Raw genomic sequence first — 13,607 nt, 5'->3', positions numbered from 1 at the left:
CAACCTTTTACTCTTTTTCACTCAGTCTAAATATGTCTTTTTTGGAGGGAAAAAAGGCTGAACGGTGGGGAACTTGCACAGAACAGACTGATGAAAAGCCAGTCATACTCACAAATAAGCTGAGAAGTCTTTTTTTTACTGAGTGAATTCTGAATGGATACAGACTTTACAGAGTTAAGGGCTCTATCTGAGAGCAAAGAAGCTGCTTCCCCTTGTTTGGAAAGGAAGATATGATTCTCATTATCATCAAAAAGTGACCTTGCATATTTAAAAATCATCCAAAAGTTCGATTTTCATTAAAAACTGTTGTGAATTAAATAAAAATAGATTAGGATTGAGTAAAAGATAAAATACCAGTGTGGATCGTATCATAGAGAGAGGAACTATGGAACGAGTCCAGTTTTCATTGGCTTGGATCTAATGTTACTATGAAATATGGGGCATACTTAAAAATACTACCTTATTCAATAATCATATACTGAATCATTATAATTGTACATAGGTAACTATGGTGTTTAAACTCTCAAAACCTTGTTGAGAAACAGTATAATTAATGGCCAAGTACTGAAGAACTGAATTACCAAGATTTTAAATTAGTGGTAAATTTAATTGAACAGTACTAAAGTTCAGCATGTTTCATTTTTACTTTCTGATTTTTTTTTTTTTTCTACAAAAAAGGGAAAAGAAGTGTAATTCTCTCTGTAGATGAAACCTGTGACATTCCTGAAATACTAATGGTAATGTCTACTTCATTTTCACTAATAAATGTTTTTGAATAGCATAAGAACACTTATTTCCACTTATAGCCTCCTCATTTTAAATTTCATAAAGCTGAAATGATTCGTATAGTGAGAATAGTGAAGAGGAAGAAAAAGTTTTTTTGAATGAAATAAAATTCATAAATATTTGTGTCATCTTTTATAATAAACAGTAATATGAATGAAATCTTATTTGAAATGTTTTTTACAGCATGATCATACTGATTTCCACTTTATACTCTTTCATGTCAGTGCTTAGTACCTGCTTTTAAAGGTTTAATAACACTTACTATTAGCATCGCACAGACTTTAGTTTTTGCATTATTTGGGGAAATACCTAGAGTTGTGCTTTTGTTAGTTTGTTTTGTAAGACTGGTGTGGAACAGATGGAACATCCTTGTTTTGTTCAGTGTATCCAGTGTATGTCAGTGCTCACCACTGTGCTGGGATGTCAAAGGAAAAAGCCAAAATTTCTTAATAAAACACAGTAAAAGCATCAGTATGAGGATTCAGAAATTTTATCATTATATTATATATATATTATATATATAATATATATATATATATTAGTACTATGTCTTAATGCCTACACGCACCGAGAATCTTCAGTGCAGTGACAGTTAAAGCTGTTTGTTTCTGAAATGACAGTGTTTTCTTAATAACTAATGAAACATTATGAAATGACTTAAGAAAATGCTGTTTGTAAACTCAGTTCTCTAAGTTCAGTTTCATTCTGCTGTGAGCTAGGCTCTGTGATACAGTAAATTTCTTTTTAAGAGCTTAGGGAAAATTCTAAATTAATTAAAGTTTTGTGTTAATCTCAGAGAAGTCCTACAGAACAACTGCAGCTTGCTTATGAAAATCTTGAAAAAACAATTAATGAAATGAACAAATCTCGCTTAATGACCTTCATACCAGATGGAAAGTCAGTATTTGACAACTGCTGTACGAAGGTAAATTCTACAGAAAGCTGTATTGCAACTAAATCTAGAAATAGTATATAGGATTTTTTTTTTTGAAAGCTCATATTTTCTACTATTTTTGCATTATTAAATGAACTTCATCTTCTGGTCTCCTGTAAGAAGAGGATAGAAAGAATAAATCATTGTGTGGGAGACATAGTATTTTCTCATTCCATAATAAACTACAAACTCTTTTAGGTCTTGCAATTTTTGTTTGAAGATAGATATAACTTGTAACTTTCTCCTATATTGAAGAAAAATAAATCATTTTCATTTGTACTGCTTGCAGATTTTCATTAATATAAGTAATTTTCATTGGAAGGAATCTAGATTTTCTAAATTTTATCATTCTATGCCAACTCAATCTTTGTTTCATGGTCTGGTAACAAAATAAACCAAAATCTTCTACAGTTTCCTGTTTATTATTACTCCTATATCCTATTGATTATTAGTTTTTGTACACTCCTTCTCCATGCTCTTCTCTTTCTAGACATTGTCCTTCTATGCTTCTTTTATGATTGCATACTACAGTTATGAATAATTTCAAGGTTTGTCAGCTTACTGAAATAACAGTATAAACATCAAGGTAAATGTAGTAAACCATTTGATATAAGCTCATGTTTGCTTATTTACCATTTTTTGTTTACTAGGTGGGCTCACATGGCCAGAATCTGAGTTCTGTTTTGGAATGGAGTAATGATAAGACAAGAACAGGAAATATTTTTTTAATGGATTTACATTTGGAGCTCATTCAAGCCCAACATCGAATAGCCGTGAAACTTCTTAAACTGACACAAGGTAAGTTGCCATAACGCTAAATGATAATCATAGCTTGATTACAGTCCTCTGTTAATATATTTTGTAATACTAACAAATAACAGAGTATCTCCTTTCCAAAGAGGAGCCAACATAAGGCAATTTGCGTGCCTTATGCTGATAGAAATAGGATACCATATTTTAAGAATTTCAGTTTACCACATATTCATCTCTAATCCATAGACAGATGAAGGGAGTTAAACTTTGCTAAGAACTGCTAGATTCGATTCCTATATAGTCTTTTTTTCTTTTTTTTTCTTTTTTTTTTTTTCCAGTTTCAATATATTTTCAGTTACAGTGTCAGTAAGAGACACTGTGCAGGTGTTCTTTTTTCTGTTTCTGAGATGTCTGCAGAGCCTTCTTCAAACTAAGCAAGCACAACTCCCTCAGCCTTTCTTTATAGGACCAATGTTCCAGTCCTCTGATCATTTTTATGGCCCTTTTCTGTGCTCTTTGTAATCTCAGTTTCTACTCCTGTGAAGTGATTCTTATCTCTTCAGCAGATACCAACTCCTGCCAACTGCCTCCTGCAAATAATGTTACTTTGTCTTCCATTCTTGTAATTTTTCTAAATTAAAAGTTACTATTAGCTTGACACAAAAGAGTTCCCCTGTGAATTGTACTCCATGATCAGACTAGATCCTTCTTTTCCTGTGATGTTGGCATAACTGCTAAAGTTGCCAGAGCATAAGGGAGAGACTGGGTTACTGGCGTGGCCTTTCCAGTAAGTTCTCCTTGAACCAACATAAAGAGCACATGGTGGAACAGAGCTTTTCTACAGAGCTATGTATTAACCCTTCTCACTGAAATCTTTTCAATGGCACTCTCAGAATGAATTATTCAAGATTTGCTTCCTGGATAGGTGTTCAAAAGGATGGCAGAAATCTTAAGTCCAGCGAGTATCATGTGAAGAAGATTGAAGATTCCCATTATTTAACAGGTAAGGCCTATTAAATAAGATTTTAGGAGTATAATAAAAGATTACTGCTGTTTTATAAATGTCTTAAAATATCTGTTTTACAGAGGCAGATATAATGGGAAAAATAAAGAAGAATAAGCTATCCAGAGCAATCTTTTTGATGGAAAAAGCTGTACAGATGTTCCCTAAAAACCTAAGTACTTATTCCCAAAGGCAGTTACTGCAGGTAATTAAAAAAAAAACCACAATATCACAATTTTCCATGTTCCGTAAAATTAAGACTTGAATTACTCTTACAAACAGAAGAAAAACTGAAAGAGCTATAAGGACAATGAGGGTTTTTGTCAACTTCTGTTGCCAAATTTTCCTTGAGAAACTTCATCATGGTGAAAAAATAAAGGGACTTAAACTGGGAGAGAGGATATCCTCAAATTTTGTGCATATGTGCAGGTTACAGGAAACGTGAAAGGGATGACTTTTGTTTCTATACTTAATCACCTAGACTTTGCCATTTTCTACACTTCATCACCTAGGCCTTGCCAAAATGTCATGAAGGTTTTCTTCTTTTCACTGCAACCTTCAACATTCTTCTTTTTAAAAATCTGTAAGTTTTTTGAACTTATTATATCTGGTGACGATGAAATTAGCTTTGTTTGAACTTATTAAAAAAACATTTTAGAATTTGGAGGTTTTGGAATTTGTGGAGGTTTTGGAACCTATGGAGGTTAAAGGTAGATTGTGCACAGGTTCCCTCCAAAGTCTTCTAAAATCAGTGGAAGTCTTTCCACTGTGTGACCTTAGTGACTTTTTTAACCCGTGTCTATTCATGAAAATTGACTGTTCATCAATGGGGTGCAAAATATGTCTATAGCCTGTACAATACATGTCTGAATATTCAGTTATATAATATATGAAGAAGTATAATAAACAAGAAGTTACAAGAAAGTGTTTTTCTTATAGGTGCTACAAATTTGGAGGTATGATAATTAGAACACTTGCTAATTTCATTTGAATGCAAAAACCGCATTCAGAAAAGAGACACTAAAAGTCTAATATATTTGTAAAATATATTAGATTAAATTAGCAAGAATGTCAGATGTAGTAATATGGTATGAAAGTTATAACTGTAGTTACCAATGAAGACTTAAAAGGAATTCCCAAGAAATGTATGGTTATCCCAAACAAATGTTTGCATAGGCCTTATGTTGACCTTCCCTATATTTTTGTTATATGCACTCTTTACAGAGAAGGGAGTAGATAAGATTATATATTTGCAGCTGGTTATCAGAAAATGCCAGATTAACTTTGGACAAATTTAACATGGTGATTTTAGATATTTGTACTGTTTGAGGTAGAGAGTACTCACTTCATGAACAGCAAATTTATGTTTTTGTTTTCATGCTTTTGTATAGAAATTTTTGCCTTTTTATCGTGGAACATCCAAGAGCTTCACATAGAATCACTTGTATATTTTGATGTTTTTAACAATACAAAACTTTACTTATGTTGCAAAACAGAAAAATACTCATTCTGCTGTTTATTGGGAAATCATGCATACAACCTCTTAATATTTATCAAACCATTGGAGAGGTATGGAAACTTCTGAGTAGTATGTGTATGCTCATCCACATCACAGTGTTTAATTACTGAAATTACTATGTGTCTTTCATTTTGTTTGATTCCTCTCCCTTGTTTCATTCTTCCTTCCTGTCCTCTACGGCTACTTGGATATCCAGGCTTTTACAGATTTGGATACGTTAACAGTTCTTGTTGTCCAGCTCTAAACTAAATAAACAAGATCAAGCTAGTGCCACAGAGTAAGTCTGTGACAGAAACTTCTTCAATCATAAGACTATTTTTCCTCTTGTAACACTGCCACGTTTATTGCCTTCTGTTCTTCAGTTAATGATGTAGAGGTCATACAGTGCCTCTTGCAGTCACAGCGCTATCTTTATTCACACTGGGATAGTGTGGATTGCCCTAATAAGAATTATGTCCTCAGGGAAGAATGATTCCAAGATCCTTTTAATTAAAATTTCTATCATAGTACAGTTTGCCATAAAGAAGTATCATTTTTAAGCAAGCAATGAAGTTTCTCCAGAAGTTGTCTGGTTGTGTAAGAGGAAGAATCACTCAATTTCTTGTTTATCTTATATTCTTCCTTAGACATTTCCCACTAGGGTTGATGCAGCCCTAATCAGAAAGTGGAGGGAGAGGGGAGAAGGGAATGAGCTGTGTTTCCCCTGAGGAAAAGGATTTGGGGATGTTGGGGATTGAAGACTCAATATGAGCTGTCAGTGTGTGCTTGCAGCCTGGATGGCCAACTGTATCCTGGGTTGCATCAAGATTAGCTTGACCAGCAGGTCAAGGGAGGTGATTCTGCCCATTACTGTGCTCTTATGAGAACCCACTGCAGTATTGCTTACAGTTCTGGGGCACCCAACACAAGTAGGACATTGAGCTATTGGAGTGGGTCCAGAGGAGGGCCACAAAGATGATTAGAGGGCTGGAGCACCTTCACTATGAGGAAGAAGAAGAGAAGGCTCTGTGGGCACTTTATTGTGGCCTTCCAGTACCTGAAGGGGTCCTACTGGAAAACTGGGGAGGGACTTTTTATAAGGGCATGTGGTGACAGGATGAGGGCAAATGGTTTTAAACTAGAAAAGTTAGACTAGTTATTAGGAAGAAATTCTTTCCTGTGAGGGTGGTAAGACACTGGAACAGGTTGGCCAGTGAAGTTGCGAATGTTCCATCCGTGGAAGCATTAAAGGCCAGGCTGGATGGGGCTTTAAGCAACCTGGTCTAGAGGGAGGTGTCCCTGCCTGTAGCAGGGGGATTGGAACAAGAGATTTTAAAAATTCCTTCCAACCCAAACCATCCCATGATTCTATATGATCTGATTAAGACTATTAAATTTTAACTCCCCATTTTGCTGTAAGTTTAGTTTTTGATCACTTGTGGACATGAGGTATGAGGCTAAGTTGACCTGTAGCAATATGGCTGTTCTTATGACTTTATCAGTGTCTGAGGACAGAAGCAAAGAACTGTTAAGGTGCAAGTATATAGGACTCTCACTGAAATACCACTAACTTGGGATTTTCTTTTTCAGTTCATCATCCAGAGTCAATTCAGCCTAAACTTTTTGTCCAGTGTATAGTCAGTGCTATAAATGTATAAACAAAACCTCTAATTATGAGAAGATGTTGCATTTTTCCCAAAGAAATGTAATTTGTCAAGACTTTCTTGATTTCTTCATCCCTGGGAGCTGACCTTTTTGATTTTGATTTGCATTGAACAGATACTACAAGATATAAATGTAGCAAGTTCTTAATATTAAATTTCAAAGCAATGTTTCTTTTATTGTGTTGATGCAGACAAAGTAAAGAAACCTAACAATTTGCCATTCAGTCCACTTAGGAAAAAATGTACCCTGTAAGCCATGTAATTGCTATGTGCAGGAGGTCCACACGTTTTTGGACTACTGCTAATAGATTATGATGGCAATTAGGATCATCAGTTAGCTTTCAGCTATCTCTGGCTAACCAAGAGAACTGGCATAACCCTAATTACTTCATGACTGCATCCTCCTCCCTTTTCATCATTTCTTTTCTTTCTAGAAGGTGAGTCCTCAAAAATGCCACAGGTAGGTCCTCAGCTCTCTCCTAAAGAAAAGTCGTTTATCTTTTTTCATATCTTCTTGGAGCTAATCACTCTTCACCTTAAACTGCTAATCATCATTAATCGTAACTGACTTTTTTCCTGTAGATTCTTTCAAATTGGAAATCCCTGCCTCTTTCAGACACAACTCTGCATTCACTTTATTGTACAATGTAAAATTAATCTGTATATGTAAGGCATACACAACCAACATACTATTCATACTAATGTAAGATAAAAGAGAATGTGAAACTCTATAAAAATTTCTCTCTGTAGCAGTGATTTTTTTTCTCTGATCTGAGATTTTTTTCTGAAAACGGTTTATTACATCTGCTGTTGTTTTAATAGTTTTTCTCTTTCGTTTTAATTTAAATCACAGGAGGCACTAACTTTAATCGAACAAGTTGAAGCTGAACAAACTGCATTGTATCACAGTCTCAAAGAATTTATGAGCAGCAAGAAAAAAAGCAAGGTTCCTCCTCCTCCTCTATTACTTTCTAGATCACATTGCTCCATGACATTTAAACCAGCCTCATTCTCCTCGGATGTTCAGGTAACATTTTTCATAATGACTGTGGAAGAAATATATTAAATAATGCATGAGAGAAAAAGTTGTTTCAGCAGTGCTGTACCATCAGAGTTTTTCTCTGTTAGTCTCAAGAAGATTAAGCTACCCCGACTTAATTAAGTATGCATTTTTTATATCCTGTGACTCAGTCATGAGTCACTGTTTTGATCTTCACATTTATATTGAACTTTCTTTATCTCGCATATCATCTTTGGTTTTTCTGGTTTATAATCCTCATTTATTATAATTGTCAGAAGTTCACTCTTTTTCTAGGGATTGACTTATGCCTAATCACTCTCTGAAGAGAAGAAAGACTGCTGTGTCATGTGATGCAAGGAAGTACCACAGTCAAAGCTCTGTTAATAAAGTGTTAATGTGCCATAGCTCAGGTAGAAAATCTACCTCCTATCATGTATGTAAAGTCAGAACAGCTCAGACCAGAAGGTATCTTTGGAGAGTTCTTTAGTCCAAACTTCTGCTCAGAAGGGAGTCAGCTGTGAAATTAGACCATGTTGCTGGGCTCTGTCAAGTCCGTTCTGAAAATCTCTAAGGATGGAGACTGCACAACTTCTGTGGTCAGACTGTTCATGAGAAATTTTTTTCCTTATGAAAAACTGGAATCTCTCTTGCTTCAATTCAGGACTGTTGTTTTTCATTATCTTACCATGCACTACTGTGAAAAGCCTGACTACATCTTCATAACCTTCTTGCAAGCAATGAGCGACTCCTGATAGATCCACTGAAGCCATCTCTTCTCTGGGCTGAATAAGCCCAGCTCTCCCAGACTCTTCCTGCAGGGCTAATTCTCCATCTTCTGAGCATCTTGCTGGCCCTCTGCTGTATCACTCAAGTCAATTTTTCAACATCTTTTTAACTAGAATGGTGGGGGCAGGAGGGAACCAGGCTGTAGTATCTACATGTAGGGCTAACAAGTTCTGAGCAGTCAGAGATGATCTTCTTCCTCAGTTTCCTAACTGTATTTCTATTAAGATAGCCCAATATGATTTTAGACTGCTTTCAGGCCATGGCACACCTCTGGTTCATGTTCAGCTTTTTGTCCATCACAGCCTCCAGATTCTTTTCAGAAAAGCTGCTCTTCAACTTGCCAGTCACTCGCCTATGTTCTTGCAAGAGATTCTTCCTTCCTAGGTGCAAGACTTTGTGCTTGTTGTTTTTAAATTTCATGAGCTTCTTGGTCCACTGATTTGGGAACTGTATGTCAACCCTGCCCTCAAGTTTCAAGGTATCAACTGTTTCCATCAATTTTGGCATCGCCTGCAAACTTTCTGATTCTTCTCAGGTCATTGCTAAACATATTGAACAAGAGAGGTCCTGGGATAGTCTCATGAAGTGCTCTACTTGCTACTATCTTCTGAGTATGAATGCTAAAAAACTACTTGGAGCAACTTCAACTGTTATTTTATCCATCTATCTTTTTGTACATCCTATCTTCGTCATAAGAATAATAGAAGACTGCTGAAAGCCTTGCAGCATCAGCTGCCTGCTTGAAAGGGATCTTGGTGTACTGATGGACAATTGGCTGAATATGAGCCAGCAGTGTGCTCAGGTGGCCAAGAAGGCCAATGGCATCCTGGCTTGTATCAGGAATGATGTGGTGAGGAGGACTAGGGAAGTAATCCTGCCTCTGTACTCGGCATTGGTGAGGCCTCACCTTGAGTACCGTGTTCAGTTTTGGGCACCTCAGTACAGAAAGGACAGTGAGGTATCAGAGCAGGTCCAAAGAAGGGCAACAGGGCTGGTGAAGGGCTTGGAGAATATGCCCTACAAGGAGAGACTGAAGGAATTGGGGCTGTTTAATCTGGGGACAAGGAGACTGAGGGGAGACCTTATTGCTCTCTTCCAATATCTGAAAGGCGCTTACAGTGAGAGCGGGGTTGGTCTCATCTCACTGGTGACAGGATGAGGGGAAATGGCCTTAAGTTGCGTCAGGGTAAGTTTAGGCTGGATATCAGGAAAAACTTCTTTATAAAGGGTGGTTAAGCACTGGAATAGGCTTCCCAGGGAGGTGATTGAGTCACCATCCCTGGATGTGTGTAAAAACTGTTTGGATGTGGTGCTCAGAGACATAATTTAGCGGAGGGTTGTTAGAATTAGGTAGTATGGTTAGGTTGTGGTTGGACTTGATGATCTTTAAGGTCTTTTCCAACCCAAGCAATTCTATGACTATGATTCTAAGGTCCTGGTAAAGGCCAGCTATTCCTCTTCCCTCATCTATCTCACCTGTAAATCCAGCCATTTTGTCCTAGAGACCAGTCATGATGGTCTGCAATGATTTGCCCTTTGGAAATCCATGCTGACTGCTCTGGATCATGTTATTCTTCTTCATATGCCAGAATGCCCAAATAGGGTAATGTATGAAAATTCCACTAGTTGCAGTTTTCCTGAAAGAGAATTTTTCATACTGATTTTGCAAGCTACTTTAAAATAATAGCATGCTTTGTAACATGTATAAAACCAATAGAAACATAAATTGTAGCAAAAATACTAATGATGCCTCTGTGAACAGTTGTTTTAAAACTTACAATTTAATTGCAGCTTGGTTAGCAAATTTCAAACAAAATGATAATGAAAAAGTCTTTCATTTTTACATTTAATGCACATAAATTAAAAAAAAAAGGGTTCTCCTTAAAGTCTGGGTGTTCTTTATTAATAACTGTTAAAGCTTTTATTTTGCTTGATACAGAGCATTGAATATAATGCATTGGGCCAGTAGATGGTGCAATGTGATTATTATTCTTATAATTTGAGACTCTGTTATTTTAGGATTTTTTTTTCCCTAAAAATATGTAGCTGTTAAGCAAACATGGAAAGTTGTTTTTTAATGATAAACTTATTAATTGAAAATGGATACCTAGTATTAAGTCAAGCATATATTGTTCTTGTATTGGAAGTCAAAGTATCTCTAACCTTCCTGATATTACAGCTATTCTTTTGCTGAAAATAATCTCCTCTACTTCAATATGAAATTTTGAAAAAATAGTCCAGATTTGTTACAAGACAAATTACATGTAACACAAGAAAAATGAACATTCCAGTTGTTCAGATATTTTTTATGTTGATAAATGATCTCATCTGTCCCACCTGAGGTCTACTGAAAACAAATTGATTTAGTACAACTTAGTAGAAGTTTAATGTAAGAGAAGTTACTGAAAGCCATCTGCCCAATTCTGCAGAGCTGCTTCAAAGTGATAATGTTCGAATTCAGTGGGCATGTCTGATCAAGGTATACATACTCACATTCTCACTTGATTACAGACATTAAAGAATTTAGATTGATATACCAAATGAGATTATCAGCATCTCAATGGCATGAAAAAGCATTTATTTCAATATAAATTAAGAACATGGTTCTTTTTGATAATGTTGCTAGGTTTGCGTGTACATTTCTCTTGCTCTCTTCTAAGGATTTTTCCTCAAGTGATTTGCTGAATCAGAATGAGATGTCAATTTTAGAAGAAAACCATTGCAAATCTCAAATAAGGGATCTTTGTTAATTTACATCAGCAAGATGACTTACTGAGTTTATACTTAGGGATATGTTTGAGGTATAGAATAGAACAAGGTAGAAGACAGGAAAATAGGGTCTTCTGCTTTCATCATCACTGTAGTATACTTGTTTTTAAAACAACTTATTATGTCCTCATTTTCTTTAAAGGTTGCGTGGTACAGTATTTTGGGCTGTGTAGCAGGAGAAAATAATTCGAAAGTAAGATTAAATAACAATAAACTTCCAAATGCTGGAGAAGAGGTAAGACAGAGCTCAAATCCATTCAGGTCATTCTCTCATCCTTAAAAACGAACCAACCAATCAACTAACATAACAAACAAAAATTGCAGCAAAAAGAGACCCCCCTGCACACGTCTTTTATAAGTGTATATATTTATGTCTTTTTTAAATTAGGTAACTAGCCAAGTCTTTGACAAACATTTTGCATTTTTTTTAAGATACTGAAACTTTGCTAGGTAGAAGGCATGAAATACTCTGGAAGCCTTTATAAGGAATTAAATGCTTTCAAGGCCTTCATGTTAAAGAATTCTGTCACTTTTTTTGGTGTGCATGTGTGTCTTTTGTTTTCTTTGAGCTAAGAAATAGAAAAGCAAATGAATCTTTATGAGGTATTTATAGTGAACCTTGGACATTATTCTGTTTTCAAGAAGTCAGAAAAAGATAAATATAAAATTTTAATGTTGGTTAATTTTCTAACATCTATCAGCTATTTCTCCATAGTAAGAATGTCCTTCTTCATTCTGGCAACTAGGTAATATAAATCCTTCAATAAGTTATGTGTTCAGACATGGTTGACTTCTATTTTCATATGTTTAGGGAACTTGAACCATCCTCTGTCCTTATCTATTATATGCACGTGGCATGTAAGGTGGAGAGCCGCATGCTTTTTCTCTGGATGCACAGCACAAGAATGTCTCCAGTGTGATCTCTGCAAGCATGCACGCTCATAGTGTAAATTTGAAAACTATATGTAGTTTATAGATTTTTATCTATATGTAATTTTTATCTATAGCAATCTCTTGGACAAAAGGCCTTTGTAATTAACTTTTAGGTTATGTGCTTTGTACAATCAATTGCATTTCAGAGAGAACTGATACTTTTCCTCCTCTCATTTCACTGTTTTATCACTGTTTTCAAGAGCTCAATATTGTGTGGAAATTATGTACTGGTTGTGTTTTGATTGTATCCAAGAATATTAGATAAATTGTTTAAGGACAAAAGCATAGAGTTTGAGTTTTGTTTCTGACATACTCTGAAGATGTAAGCAGGAAATATTTTTATTCATAGATACTGGCTGATGGAAAAAGCCTCTTGGAAATACAAGGCTTAGATCCCAATGAGAAATACATATTTGCTGTTGCAGCATATTCTTCTGATGGAAAACTTATTGGTGATGCTATTGGGGAAACAACTAGGCCAATCCTCGCATATCCACCTCTTTCTGCTACTACTGTTCGAGCTTATCTAACTCAGGTAGGGTTATAATGTTTGGTAATAAGCTTTAACATGATTGTAATTAGTTTTTTTTCATTGGTAACCCTAAAATTTCTAGCCATAACTCAATACTGTGCTGCCAAAAACACAAATCAGAATTTCAATATTCTGCAGAAGTAACAAAGGTAAAATGAGTCTAGGTGAAATAATATTTATATGATACCTAATATAATATATGTAAAGCATTCCGTAAAAGAATATTAAATCCTTGGTTAATAGTCAAGAAACTTTTTTGCCTTCCTACTTCTAAAGAGAAAGTAGTATTAGCATAATCAGATGGCTACTACAAGTATTTTATTCCAATACATGAGAATATTCTTACAGCTGTTGCAAACTCATGTTGAAGGGAGGGAGTTTTAAAGCCTTTCTTTTTCTTGTAATCATATTTGCTTATCTGAAGACCAGAGAAACGTGATAGATTAGTTTTAATTAGCGGTTAGTATATAAAATGAAATCTAATTTTTTTTTCCCTGTAAAAAATTGAATAAATAAATATATATATATTTATAGGTAGCCTATCAGACTGGCAACTACACGTTAGCCAGAGGAGCATTTTCACCGATGTGGGATTATTTTGTTTCAAATTCTTCTCCACTGCCCACCAATGCAGCTGTTATTTCCGCAAGAAGTACTTTGACTATATCTGAAAAGAGGTAACTGGTGAAATCAAAATTAAAATAATAGTTAATTATAGATGTGCATATTTTATTTTGAAGTGTACCAGGGTGTGAAATTTTGTTCAGCCTCCTTGTATGAAAAACATTTGACAAAAAAAGGTGTGAAATGTGTTGTAAAGATACAGTGTTGTATAATTAGAGGAGGGTTTTTGTTATTTATGGAAATGGTAGCATTTACACACCTAATTCTTTATAATGGTTGTTTTATTGCTTTAGATAATTGGGAA

At 35.2% G+C, this 13,607-nt stretch overlaps 1 protein-coding gene across 1 annotated transcript in view; it reads left to right on the top strand.

The window, feature by feature from the left end:
• The window catches only part of CFAP54 (cilia and flagella associated protein 54), a gene marked incomplete at both ends in the record, with an annotated part of 104,621 nt that overhangs the window by 28,367 nt on the left and 62,647 nt on the right, over positions 1-13,607 (top strand). The window contains 9 exons of the mRNA XM_079532996.1: positions 679-737; positions 1,583-1,711; positions 2,371-2,518; positions 3,399-3,476; positions 3,560-3,681; positions 7,492-7,665; positions 11,357-11,449; positions 12,497-12,682; positions 13,214-13,356. Of these exons, the coding sequence (XP_079389122.1) occupies positions 679-737; positions 1,583-1,711; positions 2,371-2,518; positions 3,399-3,476; positions 3,560-3,681; positions 7,492-7,665; positions 11,357-11,449; positions 12,497-12,682; positions 13,214-13,356 (1,132 nt within the window). The remainder of the gene's footprint in view (positions 1-678; positions 738-1,582; positions 1,712-2,370; positions 2,519-3,398; positions 3,477-3,559; positions 3,682-7,491; positions 7,666-11,356; positions 11,450-12,496; positions 12,683-13,213; positions 13,357-13,607) is intronic.

Source organism: Tetrao urogallus (assembly GCF_951394365.1).
Source record: "Tetrao urogallus genome assembly, chromosome: 1".
Lineage (NCBI taxonomy): Eukaryota > Metazoa > Chordata > Aves > Galliformes > Phasianidae > Tetrao > Tetrao urogallus.
The sequence above is the reverse complement of the archived record's forward strand: the minus strand, read 5'-3'. Positions and strand labels throughout refer to the sequence as shown.